An 18,924-nucleotide genomic window follows, 5' to 3' on the forward strand; every position below is an offset into this window, starting at 1 on the left:
TTATTAGCAAAAATAAATAACATTTCAATATTGAAAAATAAATAACATTCTTAATTAATTTTGTGTGCGTGCGTGTGTGGGTGCGTGCGTGCGTGCGTGCGTGCGTGCGTGCGTGCTTGCGTGCGTGCGTGCGTGTGTATTTGAGAGAGAGAGAGAGAGAAACAGAGAGAGAAAACTAACGAGAATTAGCTAGCTTGTACATATGTATTGATCAAAGTATTGAATTGTGCTTTTACACTAGAAAAAATATTCTTTACATAAGATTGTAATTCATAAAATACATAATGCTCATATTTAACGAATTTGCTCGAATAGCGCATAGGTCCGCATAAACGTTTATGAGCGTTCCAAACATAATTATGGACACAACTATATATTAAATGTTATTGACTTCATAACAAACAATGGTGTCAAATAAACTAACTTTTTATTAAGATGGATTTTTTACTTTTCGATATCTTGATAAGATGATTTGACTAATTACACGGAGTTCTATACACACACCCGAGTTCATTAAACGTACACGTACGTATTGGAAACCACCTTTTCTCTTCCATCGATATTACATTCTTAAGAAAGTCAAATAATACAAGCAATATAAAATTTAAAAATGTCATCTAATACAGATTATTATTATGCAAAATTATTATTATCATCATCATCATTATTATTATTATTGTTACTGTTATTTATTATTATTATTACTATTACAGATTAGCTTCAAAGTAGATCTTATAAATACCGAAAATGATTAATAACTCAAAGTGCAGTATGACGGTAATAATACAAGTACAATTATATCGAATTTTGCATCGACATCTAAGTAAGATCTAAAATATGAAATTTGGTCTCATGTGTCAGACGCGAATGCGCTGACTAATGATTAAAGTTACAGTAAGTACACTTCATTCAATTAGGTATAGGATAAACTTGGATAAAATGGTTACCATTAAAATGTAAAAAACATGCTTTATTTTTTGTTATCTTTAATAGTGTTATATTGGTATAGCTTTTTTCTGTATGGCGGATATAACACTATTAAAAATAACAAAAATTAAAGTATGTTTTTTGCATTTTAAAGATGGCCATCTTATTCAAGTTTACCCTAGATATTATGTTCAATATACATATACGTATTACTTAAAAATAATAACACAAAACTCTCTTAATGCCATATATACACTCCATGTAGGAGTAATGCTGTTTATAGTTTAAACGATATAGGTAATGTTACTTTTTTTTATCTTTATGCACTTAATTAATGTATTTAAAATACAGAAAAAATATATATTTATCATATACATAGTAGAAAATAATTTATCCAATTACACATGGAATATTTTTATCTATCACTTATACGATATCAACTGCTTCAATATTATCTTGCGTGATTTTTACATTTATTATATCTTTTTAAAAGACAAACATATTCTTTACACAAATAAGTCAGTATAATTGCAGTACAAAGAATTACAAAGAATTTGAAAATTAAATATATAATTTTTCAGTTGAAGAGATTTATGTTTTATATATATATATAATATATACTATATATATATACATCAAAATTATGTGCATTAACAATATTCTATTTAAAAAATTAACGATTCAAAAGAGAAAGAGAGAGAGAAAGTGTTTTTGTGCAGGATTTAAAATACAAGATATAATTTTGTTTTCGAGTTACACAGTTGTAATGCTTTGTAATGAAATTTATAATATCTATTTCTTTTGTTTAATCATATAAACTTCAGGAAATTCATTTTTAATAAATTATGCAACAGCGATTATGTAACATATGCTATATACATATAGACTATATGATATAGTATGATACTGTATACGTATAGTATATATGTGGACTTAAGTATAGACTGTGTACTTATATAATTATACTATATAACCGCTACTCTCTCAAAAAAAAATCTTATTAATGAAATAAATAAACAAATAAAAAGCTATAAGGTAATAATATTGGTATCATATAGTGATAATCAAATCGAACAAATAACAATAGAGACATCTAAAAATAACACAATCATATTACAAAATTTAAATAGAATGATTTAAAAAAAAACAATATTTAGGGAGTTTTTTTTTTTTCAGGCCTTTTATCGGAAAATTTATATGCGAAAAATGCAATGTTAATATCAAGAGCAAAAGTTTCAAAAGGATTGCTGCATAATATCAAACATATCATTTTGCCAAAAGTTCTTAATTACGATATTGCTATCTTACAATTAGTATACATTTCAAAGATGACAAATTTTGTGAAATTAATATTCAAGATACATCTGTCAGATCGCTGATGATACAGTAAAGAAATTTAGTCCGCTAACAACGTGTAGCGACTATTTGAATGTGCATATTGCGTTCAGACACGATTTTAACAGCATGATTTTAAAGATATTTATTATTGGAGCAATCAGATGAGTACTACTGGCCTTTATACGTATCTTTATTTTGGTAGCCTTGGACGTATCCGGATGTGTCTGCTATATCTTTTCGACCTGCTATGCCTTTACCTTTTCCTGTCTTGTCGAAACGTTGCTTATGAGAGCCGGTATATTTGCTGACATCGGTAAGTCTGTCAACTGTCGACGCTGCTTTTCCAACCTGTAAATCAAAATGAGCAAATCAGAAATGTGCGCAAATTGCATGAAAAAGCGTTGTTGATTGGTATGTACATCGCGATGAATCACACGATGAGATATACGTTGTGATGACATAAATCGTGATCAAGTCAATGATTAAAAAGAAAATGAATTTGTACAAGTAAGGAAAAACCAATTGTAGTAAAGGCTTGTAGTAAAATTTATTATATTTTATGATGCTAGAAAGAGAAAGAGAGAATATAAAATTAAATAAATAAATTTAGTATAATATACGCACTCCGCTAGCGCCCCCAGTAAACCCAGGTGGTCCACAATTAGCCATCTTCTTCTTTATTTCCGCTAATTCCACTTTTTTACTTTTAGTCAATTCTTCAAGAAACGTTTTGTACTGCTCGAGACCGAGTTTTGTGGATCTGCAATAAAAAGAAAAAAAAGTAAGAATAAATTTCCCAGGCAGTTTATCAAGAAAATAAATTCACGAAAATCAATAGTCAATATTATATCAAGAAAACAGACATGAAAAACATTTTATTAAAAGATATACTTGTGCTTTTTGAAATAAATTCCCGTGTCGGTGGTAGTAATTTTCTTTCCATCGATCACCTTCGCTTGCTTCATCCATTTGTCACTTTGACTTAACGTAATCAGTTTACCATCGCTCTTTGGTTCACCGAATTTGGAGAACGCTTTAAAGCTCGCTAAAAAGCTACCTGGTTCAGTGCTACCAGGACTACTCGGTGTCGAACTCGTTGAACCGTCTTCCATCTTCAAATTTGTTACCTCATTCGTAACCGAAGTCGTTACATCGTTGAGAGTCTCGTTTTTCTCAGTATCAGTATCACTCTTCTCCGCTTGCATCGTAATCACTGAAACGAAAATTTAGTATAGGTATAATCTATACTTAATCAAGTGCGTCATCAGTTATTACAATTAAAAAACAGCATTTATATTTCTATTTATACATATTATTTGTGATGATCAAAGTTGAAAAGAGAAATTAATTAAAATTGAAATTATTTTATTACTCCACGACCTTTCACAATTTTAAATGACATATAGTTATTCTCTTGGAATAATTTAAGGCTACCTACTTTTTCTAAGACAGCTATAAGAAATATATATTATTGTTTGTCTCGTCTATCGCTAGACAATATCGATGCACAGACAGTCCAACTGTTGCGTTCCCATTCATTATACACAAGTTCTTTCTCCGACTTACCACCGATATATTGCTGAATGACATCGAATACTTCAAGTCACGATATTCGTTTCCTCAAACGGTAGTCTTTACTAGTAATATACTATATAATAAAGTTGTTGCTATTCGTTGGAAACATTGTCATGATAAAATTTGATCGCGTATTTTCAATTTTTATTTACTCAATCAATAGCATCAGCTATCGGTGGCTACCTTTACCTGCGACTATAATCATCCGCAATTAAAAGTCTCACCTATATCAGACCATCACGAGTCGATAATAAAAAAAAAGGAGACTAATATCTTATTACATTCTTATATACGTAATATTAAAATTGATAACTCGATACGATTATATTTATTACGTATTCTTAAATGCGTAATAAATATAATACACAAATGCAACGTATCGAGTTGTCACGTTTGCTATTATTTGCGACGATTTCCATTATTTTATCGACATTTTCGACAATTGGCCTTCCAGAGCGTGGTGCGTCCTTGACATCAAAATTACCGGAACGGAATCGACGGAACCAGAATTGCGTGATTGGCTGTTACAGTATCAGGACCATAAACACTATTCATATTTTCAGCCGCCTGGTTTGCGTTTTCGCCTTTATCGAAGAAAAACTGTAAAATATGGCGTATTTTCTCTTTGCTGGTGTCCATCTTTGACGCGCACTCAAACAATACTGAGTCAAGCAATCACAAAACTGTCTGAGAAGTTTTTTTAGTACAAAATCTTATTTTTCTAACGCCATTTAGCGTAACCCGATCGCACTTATACAACGCGAGATACAGATTACTAAAGCCATCTATTGGAAAAATAATGGATTTCTTTTTACTACACCTAATATATATAATACAAGTTATTTGATTTCTCTCTCTACATTACGATTCTATATACAATTAGCGTTAAAAATGCAAATAATGATTACTAGGTCTTAGCACGCAACATTTTCACTATCTATTATTATTGTCGGAAACGAGGTTTATACACTATAAATTACGAATGCACAATCGAGACATATCGTGATAAATATTTAATATTTGATTCAATAATTAAGTTGACTTTCAAAGTATTCGCGTTTATATAACATTCAATAATAATTTTATAATATTTATGTTTTCACGAACATCGTATAATGTATAATATATTGACTTCGTAAGTATTTACGCAATTTGTCGAAATATTTGTGCAGTTTTAAACGTGCAGTAATATATTGCGAGTGTATAAATGTGTCTGGACGGTATAGACGAAGATAAGTAACGAATACGGATGAAATGAAAAATGTGAAAGATGTGCGCGTGAATGTATGTCGAAATAACAGAGCGTGGCATGCGCGAGAAACACTATAGGCACAATGTTATTTCACGGTTATAAATAGAGATTACGAATGTCGCGCGTTAACGTAATTAGCGTGATCGGTGCCGGTCGGTGTATAATGTGCCGATTGACGAGTAATAGCATCGCGATCACAGGTGTCAAACTCTGAGACGCGTCTATATGAATCGTTTCCTACTAGCGATTATTGTTATACTTTCTGTTAGAATCACTTTAATTACAATTATTCGTAGCCAGCTACGTACGTTGTCTCTTAACAGGTCAGCCGAAAAAATCGACTCACCGGATCTGTTATCGGGGAGAAACAACGATGTCAACGATGACGTCCCGTGAAGTTTAGCGTTTCTAGGTCAGTGTGCGCGTAGGTATTAATTCCGTCGCGGCGCGAGCGGGACGATGATGCGGGATGTTCCGATAGCACTGATAGGAAGCTTACGCGTTCCGCACAGTTTCATCGACGGTACGGCTTGATTCGCGTCGCAAGCGTCACAGCCGTCACAAAGCACCTGACCGCACCTCGCGAAAAACGCACAACTTCGAGGCAGACGTTTGCAACACAGATTGCGTAGAGAACTCGTGCGCGTCGCGACGTGGTCAGGCGCGCATGTATTCTATCGATCTTCTCGTCCCAGGAAGCACGCAGTCACCCTTGCCTCCCGCATCTTCGAAATTGCGTTTCATCGTCAGATGGGCTACGCGGGCTACGCGGGCTACGCTGCCTCCTGCCGAAACGGAGAAATTAAGAAAATCCCGCCGCCTCGTTCTGTCATTCACGCATGATCACGCATAGAAAATACGTGCCAACGTAACATCAATTTAATTCCATACGTTTTTCATGACTCGACTATTTCATGACTCCTGTTGCGCGATGTTGAAAATATCATTAAATCTTTAATGAAGACACGTGATAATCTGGAGTGTTTTTAAACGCCTCGGGAAGATGTGCGATTTTGTCATTCATATAAGAGTTCCTTAATTTATACGTATAAAGTCGGTGCAATTATATGACCGATATGATCGTCGCTAATTTATATCAGGGCTTTGTTTAATTAGCCTGATCTGCAAAGAATTTTCGATTTTTTTCACGAGAAATCTTCGCGTGAATATAGCTTCTGCGTATATACATAGCATATATAAACGCAGCATCACGTTCGATTGTCGTCTCTGCTTCTGCAATCCACCGTTCTAACATCCGTCTATCCTTATCTTCCGCTAGAAGTACACACGACACTCGCAATTAGCTATTTATATATTTGCTGTTACAAAATAGCAGAATTTATTCATACTTTTATTGCACGCAGCGAGTTGCACACATATCGTAACTTGGAAATGTTTTATAAAAACTTCACAATCAATTAAAACAATCAAAAAAGTTGCGCAAATGGGGGGATGTAGCTAGCGAATCGGATTGATGGGAATTTATACTATTTTGGGTAAAGTTGTCCACGTTCGATATCAGTTATCTTCACTTGTTTGATTATTCTCAAATCTTTACCTGACAATGAAATCTCTTTATAAATAAAACGTTTATTAAACCTTTTTTAATCAACCGGTCTCACTCATTTCCGTGAATCCGGCTAGAACGAAGCTGAGAGCAAGACAAACCAAGACTAAACCGACACAACCTACTACCGCGAATAGTATCCCCACTTTCACAAATATATCTTTCAAGGTGCAATTTTTAAATTCATAGTCGCGTGGTGCAAAGAATAACCCAAAAATTATTGTTACCCTATTTTTCAAGGTCTTAATTCTCTTTAATTCTCTTAAAGATTAAAAAACGAAATTCCTTTTTTGTTTCCTTAACTATAAATATAATTTTTATGCCTGTGAGAGAAGTTGAAGGGAATTAAAATTTAAAAAGTACCTGTAGCGCGTCTACTTAAAATTAAAATGTTAATTTAGTAAAAAAACGCACTACCTTCTCTGTCTCTCATTCATTCACTCACTCACTCACTCACTCTTTCGAATGCGTATGATCTTAAATATAGAATCTCGAGATATTACTCATTGTCAGTTATTTCATTGGTAGCATAGAACTTAAGCCTACACTGAAAAAAAAGATTGGCTGCTGCAACAAATTAGATGGTAAAAATATGGCATAGCATTTTTAATTGGCTGGAGTAGCCAATTTTTGGATGCGTTAGCCTATCTGTAATGTAATCAGTAAAGGATCTTGATAGGCTAATACAACCAAAAATTGGCTGCCGCAACCAATTAAAAATGCTATGCCATATTTTACCATCTAATTTGTTGCAGCAGCTAATCTTTTTTTTCAGTGTACCCAATGCTAAATTGTTACCTATAGGATTACATTCCAAAACGTTCTCTCAAAGAAAAATTTTGCTTAATATATCTACAAGGTGTCCCAAAATTTGCGACTTAAAATACTGTAGCAAGATATAGTTCTCGAAAAATTAAATAGAAAATAAGTTATTTGTAAAGTTTTATTTTAAGCAGTAATTTTTTTAGATAATATAAGTTTAAATATGGCCAATTATAGACTATGTTTGGATGGCTACATGTCAATGTCAATGAGTTAATCGCGCAGGCGGTATAGTATATATTAGTAAGCGTTGATAAGCACGCACTTCAGCGCGTTCACTAGTACTGACCATCTAAGCTAAACATATAGTAATACAAATTTACGAATAATTTTTTTTACTTAATTTTTCTTTCAAGAAAACTTTCTTGTGGTATTTTGTGTCGCAAATATTAGGACTGAAAAGATCAGACTATTACTGCCGTTAGAATAGAAAGTGAATACTGTAAGTATATGAATCTCATTGCGTATGAATCTATAGTCTATCTACTACACTGAAAAAAAGATTGGCTGCTGCAGCAAATTAGATGGTAAAATATGGCATAGTATTTTTAATTGGCTGCAGCAGCCAATTTTTGGTTGCTTTAGCCTATCTGCAGTGTCAGTATAGGATTTCGATAGACTAACACAACCAAAAATTGACTACTGCAACCAATTAAAAATGCTATGCCATATTTTACCATCTAATTTACTGTAGCAGCCAATCTTTTTTTTCAGTGTATATATATCGATATCGTTAACAACATTAATTGACAACCATCGCACCGGTGAATCGATGATCTTCCATTAAGATTGGCAGCGCAAATTCCAATTTCAATTTCCAATCTTAATAATATTTTGTCTCTCTTTTTAGAATACTGGGGACATTACAGCCAAGTTAAGATATATTATACGTAAGTTAAAGTACGTAGCACGAATGATTACCTGTTAAAAAAGAATTATATATGCATATCATCATATATATTATAATAAATATATTTATATATATATATATAAAATTACATATATATTTTATACATTATATTAAATAATTTATATATGTATATATAATATATATAAACATTTTTTTCTCATTTCTTCAAACTTTACTTTTTATTTTAAAAATACAAAATTTGTCCTAATTATTTTTCAATTTTTCTTATTATTTTTTTCTGTACATAAGGTAAACTTGGGTAAGATGGTCGTCTTTAAAGCGTAAAAAACATACTTTAATTTTTGTTATCTTTAATAAGTAGTGCTATATTGGTATACTTTTCCGCCATATACATATGGAAAGGATATACCAATATAGTACTACTTATTAAAGATAACAGAAATTGAAGTATGCTTTTTGCGTTTTAAAGATGACCGTCCCTATCTAAGTTTAACCAACAAACGGAGATATTATATATACATACAGGAGAAAGAAAATCTATATTCTATATGTATAATGAGCGCGCATTAATTATTATATGCATATGCCCCAGACAGCACACAATATTTATAAAATATTTACAAAATATTTATAAATATTTATAAGGCTTATTTTAAATATTTTGTAAATATTTTTGTGGTCTTAGATTGCATAGATCATAAATACTTATTATAAATATTATGAAATATTTATTGTAAATCTTGTAGTACACGATTGTGTTATTTTAATATTAATTCATTACTACTATTACAAAAAAAGTTCGCTAAATTATATTTTTATTGATTGCATAAACTTCGTTGCCTTAGGAAGTTAGAAGTCCTTTCTCGTAAGGCGGAACAGAAGGAAATTAAATAAAAGAGAAGATCACATAAGCGTTTTGGAAATTTTATGGAGGTTCTCTGAAAATTAAAAATATTATTAGTTTAAAATCGAAATTATCTGCCGTAAGATTTAAATCATATGCTTTTTCTGTGATTTGAGATTTGACAGATTATAGTTTCGTATAAAGCTGATTCTACAATGAGTCGGTAGTCGGAAATCTTAATTAACCAGTGGTGATGACTATTGATTTTTCGCATCTAAGTACAAGTTATGTTAATTGTACAGCGAGTTGTGTAGCTCGACTAATATGAAGGAATAAAGTCGAATTTGATCGTACGAGTTAACTGTTGGCTAACTTCATCGATTCATTGATAAGACTTAGGACTGTTTAGAACTACCGTAGATTATACTGACAGATACCGGATCATTGGCTGCATGTTTTCGAACGCAGCCATTGTAGAATAACAGCTGACGCAAGTTCAACACAAGATTAAAATTGAAACGTTACAATACGTACATCTATTTTTTTCGAAAATTGAAATTTTCAAATTTTTAAACTTTTTAGAAAGATTTTAGCTAGTCATTAAAAAATGATTATTAGTCAATGGTGTTTGAAAAATAATAAAAATGCGTTTACTAATTAATATATTGAGTTGTTAATTCATTCTCTTAATTGTTTACTTGAAATATATTTACGTACGAGAGAGAAGGGGAGAGAGAGAGAGAGAGAATGTGTTTGTGTGAGAAAATTTCACGTCAAATTCACGGTATGTTTCGGCGCTAAGCAAGCACAGCGTCATGGCGGAATGTTTACGTGGACATGGAAGTGTGTGATCAATATTGACAAATGCTTCCTAATATATGTTTCGATTAATTCTTAGCATATATTATTGAAAACAACAGCCCACAATTTTGTAATCAACCTTTTTTTATAGTTTTATTTACGATCGTTATTGGTAGTGCACTAGCACCATCTTATCAAGACATGTCATTAAGTGGAAGCAAAATGGAGCAAAACGATATTAAAACCTTATCTACAGCATGTAACAATTTTATGCTTCCGTTATACAAGGTACATAATCACTATATTTTTATATTTTATATAAACTACATACAGGAGAGTTTTCTAGTTTATAATTTTTGTCATTTCAGAGTTTAACAACCAACACTGATAGCAACGTTGTAATTTCTCCTTTAAGCTTGCATATGATATTATCTTTACTTTCTAATGGTGCTGAAGGATCAACATTGAACGAACTAAAATCTGTTCTTCATTATGACGATATAATTTCTGTGAATGATGAATTTAAAGCTCTGATTGTCTTGTTGAAAGTAAGGTTAAGAAAACATAATATCTAATTCTCAGAGACTCACATATACATTTAAATATATTTTAGGACATTGAAAACATTGAATTACATATAGCCAATAAAGTATATGTTCAAGATGGATTTGATTTAATGGCTGAATTTTTAGCGATATGCACAAATATATTTCAATCTTCAATTTCAAGGTTGAATTTCAAAAATAATGAGCTTGCTGTAAAAGCTATTAATTCATGGGTTCAAAAAGCAACAAATAATAAGATATTTGACATAATTTCTTCTGGTATTACATGATAATTATAATAATTCAGTATAGATTAACACACTATACAAAACATTTTTATTAATTAAATTATTTTGAACAGATGATATTGATGAAGATACAAAAATTATGTTAATAAATGCTATTTACTTTAAGAGTAAATGGCTACACAAGTTTGATGAAATGAATACAGTAAAGCGCAAATTTCATATTTCCAAAACAGAAACGAATCTTGTTCCGACAATGTTTAAAACATCAAAGTACGCTTATGGTAAAATACTTGCTTGGAATACGACATTTATTGAAATTCCATACTTGGTAAGTGATTACCTATAAAAAAGACTTGCAAAAATAAAATTAATTTAAAGTACAATTTTGCAGAATCAAGACATTGCAATGATAATATTATTGCCAGATAAAGAGGTCGAATTGCACATTTTAGAAAATAATTTTAACTGGGAAACGTTGGCAAATGAACCTAGGTCTATCGACGAGGTTGCACTATATTTACCTAAATTTAAGTTTGAAATTACCATAGATCTGAAAGACACTTTACGTAAGGTAAGCAATATGAAATTAGTGAAATACGTTTTAAACAGCTGATACATAGAAATATATACTCGTAGATCGGCTTAAATACAATTTTTGAGGATGATGCGGATTTTACACAGATCTCAAACATTCCTTTGAAAGTAAGTCATGCATTGCAAAAAATTTTCATAGAAATTAATGAAGAAGGTTCTGAAGCTGCTGCTACGACAGGTAATTTATCTGTCTCTATGAATGATAAAAAATTAGATGAATTTTATAAGTGTTAGAATAAGGAACTACTTGTTACAGTTGTGGGAATGAGACTGAAAAGGATGGTAACTTTACCAATGGAGTTCGTGATAGATCGTCCATTTATGTTTGCAATTGAACATAAACCAAGCAGAGTACCATTATTTCTTGGAAGTGTGAGGAAAATAGAGTTTCTCCAAGAAAAAGATGAATTATAAATTCTGTTATATTTTTATACTTACCTAATTACTTTATCACATTATATATATACAAAGTTAAAAGGATAAGAAATAATTTAATACTTTTAGATATAATAATAAATGTATTTTGCTATCTCTTTTTATTATATTATCAAGATTTACTTTTACAAATTTAAAAAATTATTTTATTGTACAAGAAAACTTTAAAAGAAGGTTTAACACGCATGGATATATCTATTGATTAATAATTCCTAATTTGCAAAAATATATCTGTGATACACAAAAGACATCCTAAATTACTCCATTCATTTTTAACAAAATAAATCACATTAAAATCCAAATTGTGAACGATAAAATATTTTAAAAGAATTTAATATATATAAAAGATTTTTAAATATATAACGTAAGAAAATTAAAAAGTTTTTTTAATATATAAGAAAGAAATTTATATATATATATATATATATAAAGCTTCTATGTATCTGGCGATAACTTTCACTGAACTATCTGCTTCCTGAAAGTTGACTTAAGACTAGATCTTTGCTAAAGTATTTAATGCTTAAAATTATTAAATTATATTAATAATGATATTTCTTTAAAAAGAGAGAAAGAAATTTTATAAAGCGCTATTTTCTATACATGTAATTAATATTTTCAGACATTTCGATTTAGATTTTATAGAGTGCAAAAAATGCTAGTACTGTTATTTTATTAATGTCTGCCTGTGACGCGATCTAGTATCGTTTGCGTCAACACCTTCTCTGCCATGTTTCGTGCAAAATTCGTCAATTGATCTCGAATGCCAGGACGCTTGGTAGTAGTCATATAATTCTGACCTTGATAACGTCCTTCGGGATAATATCCTGCTTGTGGATAATATCCTCCTTGCGGATATCCTCCTTGCGGATATCCTCCTTGCGGATAATTTTGTGGATACCCATTTGAATAACCTTGATTAGAATGTGGAGAATGTTGATTATTGTGCGGATATCCGGTATTTTGAGCCGGATAGTTACCACCGTATGACGGATTTCCTTCTGGATATACGGATGTGCGTGGATTGCTCGGATAGCCAGCATTTACAGCGCTAGCGCCGGTTCGTCTAACAGTCTCCTCGCCATAAAAATTCCTAGAATTATCTGGATATCCTGAAGAACCGCTATTTTTACTTGGATATGCAGATCCTGTTGGATAACCAGAACTATCTCTAGATGGATAATTAGATGAGCCACTCGAAGGATATCCAGATAATCCACTGTTAGAATATGAATGGCTGGGTGATCCACTGGATGGATAACCAGAACCACTGTTTGGATAACCAGATCGCGGTTGATTTGACGAATCAGAAGCTCTCGAAGATCCGGAATTTGGATAACTGCTACTACCAGGATATCCTGAACTGGATGGATAACTGCTACTACCAGGATATCCTGAACTGGATGGATAACTGCTACTACCAGGATATCCTGAACTGGATGGATAACCAGAAGATCTAGCAGGATACGATTGGTCGTCTGAATTTTTAGAAGTATCTGAAGAGCCGTGTGTCTCGGTTGCCGTTGGATAACTAGTTTGCCGTTTTGGAATTGTTCGTGTCCTCATTTCATTCTCTGCATACAGTAACAATGCAAGTTATAAAAAATACTCAGGGGTATAAAGGTGAAATATAATCTATTTTTATTAAGAAGCATCATCAATTGTTGGACATTTACCATGCACACATGCAGATAAGACTTGCACTATAGCACGCATTGCAATATAATTGTCTATAAGATATTTTAAATAGAAGAGATAAGATAAATTATATTTGAATTATTTAATTTTACACAACGTGTTATAAATTGAATTATATTGCTAAACATTCTGAAAAGATAAAGATGTGGAACATAATATAATAACTTTCATATGCATGTGCATAGCGCAAATGCAAATTTGTATTTGTATGCGTGCATATCATTCATAGTAACTAAATGGCTAAATTAAAGCAAAGGTGCCTTACTTGATATCTCAAAGTAAAATCATTTGGATTATATTGGAATTACTAGATATTAAAAATTAAAAAATAATAAGAAAGAATTTTTCAAACACCTTTAAATTAAAAGAAGAATTATATCTTTGATCGATTATGTATTATGTTAATCACACAGAGCACAATTTTTTTATATAATATCAATTTAATGAAGCAGTTTTACAATTTTACGATTTTTTTACTATTGCATATCTAAAACTGTATATTATTTAAAAATTTATAATCTTTGTAAATGAAGTTTATTCCAATTATTATTAATAATTAATATTACATAGTATTTATTATGCCATAGATCAAAGGAATATAATTTAGTGCTGTATATGTAAAATGATATATAAAATGATATATAAACATCAATATTTGCACCTACTTTACATTAACATTTTAAAATTAAAAATAAACGAAATATGTAAATAAATTTTTAACCAGAAAATGTCCAAATTCTGTTCCCGTAATTATCCACGTGAGTGTGAGTATTATAATAGTTGTTTCCATTTGTTTGCATAGTGCTTCTGGCAGAGCTGGTCGGCCGAGGATGACGGTCGTTGCCGAATAAACGATGGAAAATGGAGCCATCACCTACGGTATTTCTGGAGCCGGAGTGACCGCTATATCTTCCTCCATATGATGAAGATCTAGGCGGAGGCGATGGCACGCTTGTTGTCGATCGATGCGACACTTGGTTTAGTCCCACAGGTAATGCTGTTAAATCATATATAATGAAAAAAACTAATACGAAAATCAAAATCAAATTTTTACCAGTTATTGCTATGTATTATGGCTGTTTCTTGCAATAAAAAATGATATAATACATAAAATATTCTACATTATTTTTAATCTTTAATAATTTCCTCTTAACATAATTTTTATATGCAAGAAGAATGATAAAATTAACAGCAATTATAATAAATACAATTTCTGTATGCTACATCCACATTTGCAGCATTATCTATTCATCTTCTGCTACAAATAAATTGTACACATGAAGAAATTTATGCGTATAAAATAAATAGTTGTGTTCCTATCCATAACGATTATAATAAATGTAACGTGTTTTTACTCATGGTGGAAGTATTACTTCCATCGTGTTTTTACTGATGATGTCATTAGGTTTAAATAAAAAGAAATAAAAAATAATAATATCGGTAATACGCAGTAATAGCTCATTTAAATCTGCTTATACGTTATATGGCGTATGAAGAGATAACATGTGTTAAAGTTCAAGCTGATAACCCATTCATTTATAAAATACCTATTACCCATGTTGAACAAGAATTGTTCACGAAGCGTTCTATAATCCGTCCAAATTATGAAAGTATAAAGAAATGACGCGTAGCTCATTAAAAACTTTATAGTTTAAAAGCATTTCTTGTAAATTATAAACGTACACGCACACATACATGCATATAAATATATAATTATGCACGAAATAAATTAGAATATTTTTATAAAATCGTAAACGTCTAATTACTAGTGGTATGGATTAAGATAAATGATATCGATGAAAGTGAATTTTCTTCCTCATAAATTAAGAAAATCATTGAATAAGAGAATAAATAAATTTGTTTTCTCCAAAACACTGTGAAATTATTTACAGTCAATATATTCACTTATCATGTTATATATAATTAATGTGTTGTATATAATTAACATGTTATATATAATTAACATGTTATATATAATTTAAAATATATATGACGATACAGTTGTAAATATATATATATATGAAAAATACATTTAAATTATAAAATTACATTTAAAAAATATCATTCGCACTTGATTTATATTATAAAATATCTGTACAAGAATTTTTATATAACACTTCCTGCAAAATACTTTCCTCAATAAATAGTCATGGACTATGCTGCAAATAAGATTAAGGATAGCAAAATAATAATCATGACGCAGATAAAACATAACACTTCTAGCTGGATCACCACCGTATCATGACAAGGAGGAATAATCCAGAAAATCCAACAAGAATCATGGAAGCAACTGTTTCGACTGATGCAGCATTCCTTCTTCCATACATGGAATTTGAGTTGTAGTTATATCCACGTTGATTCGGATAATTTTGATAGGGATAATTTTGGTATCCTGGATACTGTGGATTTACTGGAGCTTGAGGATATCCACTGTTTTGCGGATAACCCGGATAAGCCGATTGTCCTGGTGTAGGCATTCTGTTTTGTGTTGGATATGGCGGATATCCCAAGTCCTGACGACCAGCTTGGTTAGTCGATTGTGGGTACGGTGGGTATCCATGTCCAGAGCTACCGGTATTACTAGGATATGGTGGATATCCTAAATTGCTTCCAGAAGAAGATCGGTGATGTTCGCTATCACTAGATGGATATGGTGGCACTGCTGGCATTGGTGGAGCATTAGCATTCGCAAATGGATTTGCATTATTTCCACCATTCACTCGCTCGCCGTTCACATAAGACACGCCAGCTGATTCATAGCCTGTAAGGATGCTCACTCACTTCGTACTGTGCGTATGTTTGGCAAACACACAAATGAAATATTAAATTATACGAAACATTGCAAGATGATAACGAGCTGCACTAAAGTTTTATTGCTATATTAAATACTCAGAGATTATTTATTACTTCGTTGGCTCAAGTTTGGATTGAGCAAGGATGACATATATCAGGAAGTTTTTTTGTTTAAAAGAGAAATATTAAATTTAGAAAACACTAAGAATAAAATATCTCTTCAAATGGAGCAAATTATCATTGTCCTAAGAACAATTTTACATATTTATGTTTAAATTAAAAGAAAAAATGGAACAATATATTGCTTTGTATAATAAGTTTATATCCAGACAATAAACATATCAATATATGTGTGAAGATTAGGTAATAAGACATCATCAGATCTTATATGATTTGACATAAAAAAATACATATGTATGTATATTTTTTGTATTCAGTAAAAAAGTAGTCTTTATGTTTATCAAAATATCACCAATAAAACTGATATATTTTTCTTGTGTGCATCGTTCAAAATTTTATATGAATATACGTGGGTTATATAAATTTACTAGAAATAGTAAATTAACTATAACAATAGAATATATATAATATAATATACATTATAATAATATATACTTAATGCTAATAATATGCTATAGTATGTTACATTGAATAATATGCTAACAATAAGTATTGTTTTTGTACGAGAAATCTCACTTGAACAACAGTTAGAAGTTATAATTAAAATAAAAATATATATGTACGTTTTAATGTAGAAAATATGAGGCCCATGATTGATAATAAATGGATAGGATTAAGTAGATATACATTTTTTCGCTTTATCTTTTTGAAAAAATCATGCCTTCCTCACTCCAATCCCATACATGCTATAGAATACATGAGACCCATAATTATGAAGATTTATTTTGCTTATAAGCGTGAAAAAATTTAAATTCCATAATTCCAAATAATTTATTTTACTTAGTTTCATCATGCTTTTTATTCATGCATTAGCCATCGTTTTTACGTTTTCATGCTCGCAATGTATCGAATATTGAATGCCAAATATAAAATTGTAATAACTTACCTAATCCTGTAGACTTTCTTACACATTTCGGCGCGCCATTTTCGCTCTTACAATATTCATTCTCTCCGCAAACCATACTAGTACAACTTACATCTGTAAAAATTTTTTTAAAAGTTATTAAGATACAATATAAATACACACAAAAATACACATTCTAGCATAAATAGCCCGATATTAACATATGCGTGCATGCGTACGTACGTAATTGTATGTGCACACGTGTGATGTACATATATATTCTTGATTTATAAGATCAATTGTTGAAATTGTTGAGATAAATTAGCTATTATGTCGTTTCTTACCACTTGTCCTCCGACAAGTCGGATATCGTCCGCATTTATCTGTATAGCCGTTACAAGGATCCTCAGCCATTACACATGTTTCATCAGTACGGCAGCCAATGTCCTTACAGGTTCTTCCATATTCTGAAAAATAAGAAAATGAAAACACATATTTTCTCTCTTTCTTTCTCGATATATCATGTATAGTAAAATTACTATATTATATATAGTAAATTTAATCGCTAAGAGATTTATTTATCGTTATTTACTTACTGTTATAAGATGCCGCATCCGGAATAAAGGCAATTATTAGCAACGCCCCAGAAAAAAAATTAAACACAGCGCGCGAAAACATTCTGAAAACAAAATGGATTTCATAAAGATATAAGATAAAATGTTTATAATAAAAAATTAAACATAAATTACATGTAACGTATCTGTTAGTTGTAATTTCCCACTCAAACAATATAACTGTGATATAACACGTAGGAAATTACAATTAACAGGTACGTTACATGTAACTTTGTGTTCACTGGGAAATTATCGAAGAAAGATAGAAGAAGAAACCGCTAATATATTTTATAACCAATCCTTTACCAAAATTTTCTATAGTTTTTAAAGTGCTCTTAAAAAATTATATAGAAAAATTTTTGAGTGTCAATTATACAGTAGATGGTCAAATATTTCTATTAGAATGTTTTAAGGAGATCGAGAAGCCGCATCGTCTATATTTTATACACAGTTCGGCATTTGTTTTATAAATATTACAAAGACAGATTTCAGTCGAGTCAATGATTTTTGCATGCAAAAGTTTAATTTATGACAATTCGGAACTTGGCATCTCATAGTATTCTCATACTGTTGCTATCCTTGGAACGAACACGACGCAATATCATCCGAGAGAGAAGGAGGGAAATTCATATACGTACACTCTACATACACACTCTACTATACATATACAGTTCGTAACAATCTTTTTATTCGTATCGCTAAAAGGATCGCGAGAAATTAAAAATATTGATTAAGACAGAAGGTCATGTGTTTCTACATGAAGAACTATACTTCCAATACTGAATATAAAAGAATTAAGTTTTGAACGAATCACAGAAGTTTCCCATGAAAAGCTAGGAAAAATTGCATGGAAAAATATCAAGGTGCATTCATCAATCAGGGCTGGGTATTTTTGCGTTTAAAATGCCATTTAAAATGTAATTCTATTTAAAATGCTAAATGTAAAATACTTAAAAAAATGTATATTAAAATGTATGTA

The 18,924-nt window shown here is 30.9% G+C and overlaps 3 protein-coding genes across 19 annotated transcripts in view; 1 reads left to right on the forward strand and 2 right to left on the reverse strand.

The window, feature by feature from the left end:
• Window positions 1-2,108: 2,108 nt before the first annotated feature.
• On the reverse strand, window positions 2,109-6,782 carry ringer (tubulin polymerization-promoting protein ringmaker). 7 transcript variants are annotated; one of them, XM_018455095.1, is made up of 4 exons: window positions 6,693-6,782; window positions 3,157-3,480; window positions 2,890-3,025; window positions 2,109-2,613 (listed from the first exon to the last, which is right to left on the reverse strand). In XM_018455095.1, the coding sequence occupies exons 2-4, from the start codon at window positions 3,468-3,470 to the stop codon at window positions 2,434-2,436; spliced, it is 630 nt and encodes a 209-aa protein (XP_018310597.1). In that variant the 5' UTR covers window positions 3,471-3,480; window positions 6,693-6,782; the 3' UTR covers window positions 2,109-2,433. The 7 variants fall into 7 exon arrangements, with proteins under 7 accessions (XP_018310597.1, XP_018310593.1, XP_018310592.1 ...); XM_018455091.1 differs by having other exon boundaries at window positions 3,157-3,478; window positions 6,651-6,752; XM_018455090.1 differs by lacking the exon at window positions 6,693-6,782 and adding an exon at window positions 5,439-6,640 and having other exon boundaries at window positions 3,157-3,478.
• On the forward strand, window positions 5,060-11,824 carry LOC108727135 (antichymotrypsin-2). Of its 7 annotated transcripts, none has more exons than XM_018455085.1 (9): window positions 6,769-6,827; window positions 8,332-8,371; window positions 10,149-10,285; window positions 10,366-10,545; window positions 10,611-10,821; window positions 10,904-11,118; window positions 11,182-11,361; window positions 11,427-11,562; window positions 11,641-11,824. In XM_018455085.1, the coding sequence occupies exons 3-9, from the start codon at window positions 10,199-10,201 to the stop codon at window positions 11,796-11,798; spliced, it is 1,167 nt and encodes a 388-aa protein (XP_018310587.1). In that variant the 5' UTR covers window positions 6,769-6,827; window positions 8,332-8,371; window positions 10,149-10,198; the 3' UTR covers window positions 11,799-11,824. The 7 variants fall into 7 exon arrangements, with proteins under 7 accessions (XP_018310583.1, XP_018310587.1, XP_018310584.1 ...); XM_018455082.1 differs by lacking the exon at window positions 6,769-6,827 and adding an exon at window positions 7,073-7,243; XM_018455086.1 differs by lacking the exon at window positions 6,769-6,827 and adding an exon at window positions 7,745-7,923 and having other exon boundaries at window positions 8,332-8,381.
• Window positions 11,825-12,408: 584 nt separating this feature from the next.
• LOC108727139 (collagen alpha-1(IV) chain) overlaps window positions 12,409-18,924 on the reverse strand; it is a 7,519-nt gene continuing 1,003 nt past the window's right edge. The window contains exons 2-7 of one of the 5 annotated variants that reach the window (XM_018455100.1): window positions 17,928-18,010; window positions 17,676-17,798; window positions 17,374-17,466; window positions 14,236-14,511; window positions 12,695-13,390; window positions 12,409-12,664 (exon numbers count right to left, since the gene is read on the reverse strand). In XM_018455100.1, the coding sequence (XP_018310602.1) occupies window positions 12,492-12,664; window positions 12,695-13,390; window positions 14,236-14,511; window positions 17,374-17,466; window positions 17,676-17,798; window positions 17,928-18,009 (1,443 nt within the window). In that variant the 5' untranslated portion in view covers window position 18,010 and the 3' untranslated portion in view covers window positions 12,409-12,491. Of the gene's footprint in view, window positions 13,391-14,235; window positions 14,512-17,373; window positions 17,467-17,675; window positions 17,799-17,927; window positions 18,011-18,924 lie in introns of all 5 variants that reach the window. The other 4 variants (XM_018455101.1, XM_018455102.1, XM_018455099.1 and 1 more) reach the window with 4 other exon arrangements.

This window comes from Mycetomoellerius zeteki, unplaced genomic scaffold, assembly GCF_001594055.1.
Source record: "Mycetomoellerius zeteki isolate Tzet28-1 unplaced genomic scaffold, Tzet1.0 scaffold470, whole genome shotgun sequence".
Taxonomy (NCBI): Eukaryota; Metazoa; Arthropoda; class Insecta; order Hymenoptera; family Formicidae; genus Mycetomoellerius; species Mycetomoellerius zeteki.

What these genes read in the sequence shown, in the direction of transcription:
- ringer (XM_018455088.1), bottom strand. Translation starts at nt 3,667, where the DNA reads ATGTCATTTAAAATTGTGAAAGGTC. An exon ending in ATTTATTTCAAAAAGCACAA is followed by an intron (nt 3,026 to 3,156) that starts GTATATCTTTTA and finishes TTTTTATTGCAG; the next exon opens with ATCCACAAAACTCGGTCTCG. An exon ending in TTACTGGGGGCGCTAGCGGA is followed by an intron (nt 2,614 to 2,889) that starts GTGCGTATATTA and finishes TTTGATTTACAG; the next exon opens with GTTGGAAAAGCAGCGTCGAC.
- LOC108727135 (XM_018455081.1), top strand. Translation starts at nt 5,208, where the DNA reads ATGTCGCGCGTTAACGTAATTAGCGTGATCGGTGCCGGTCGGTGTATA. An exon ending in TAATAGCATCGCGATCACAG is followed by an intron (nt 5,293 to 10,148) that starts GTGTCAAACTCT and finishes CTTTTTTTATAG; the next exon opens with TTTTATTTACGATCGTTATT. An exon ending in CTCTGATTGTCTTGTTGAAA is followed by an intron (nt 10,546 to 10,610) that starts GTAAGGTTAAGA and finishes AATATATTTTAG; the next exon opens with GACATTGAAAACATTGAATT.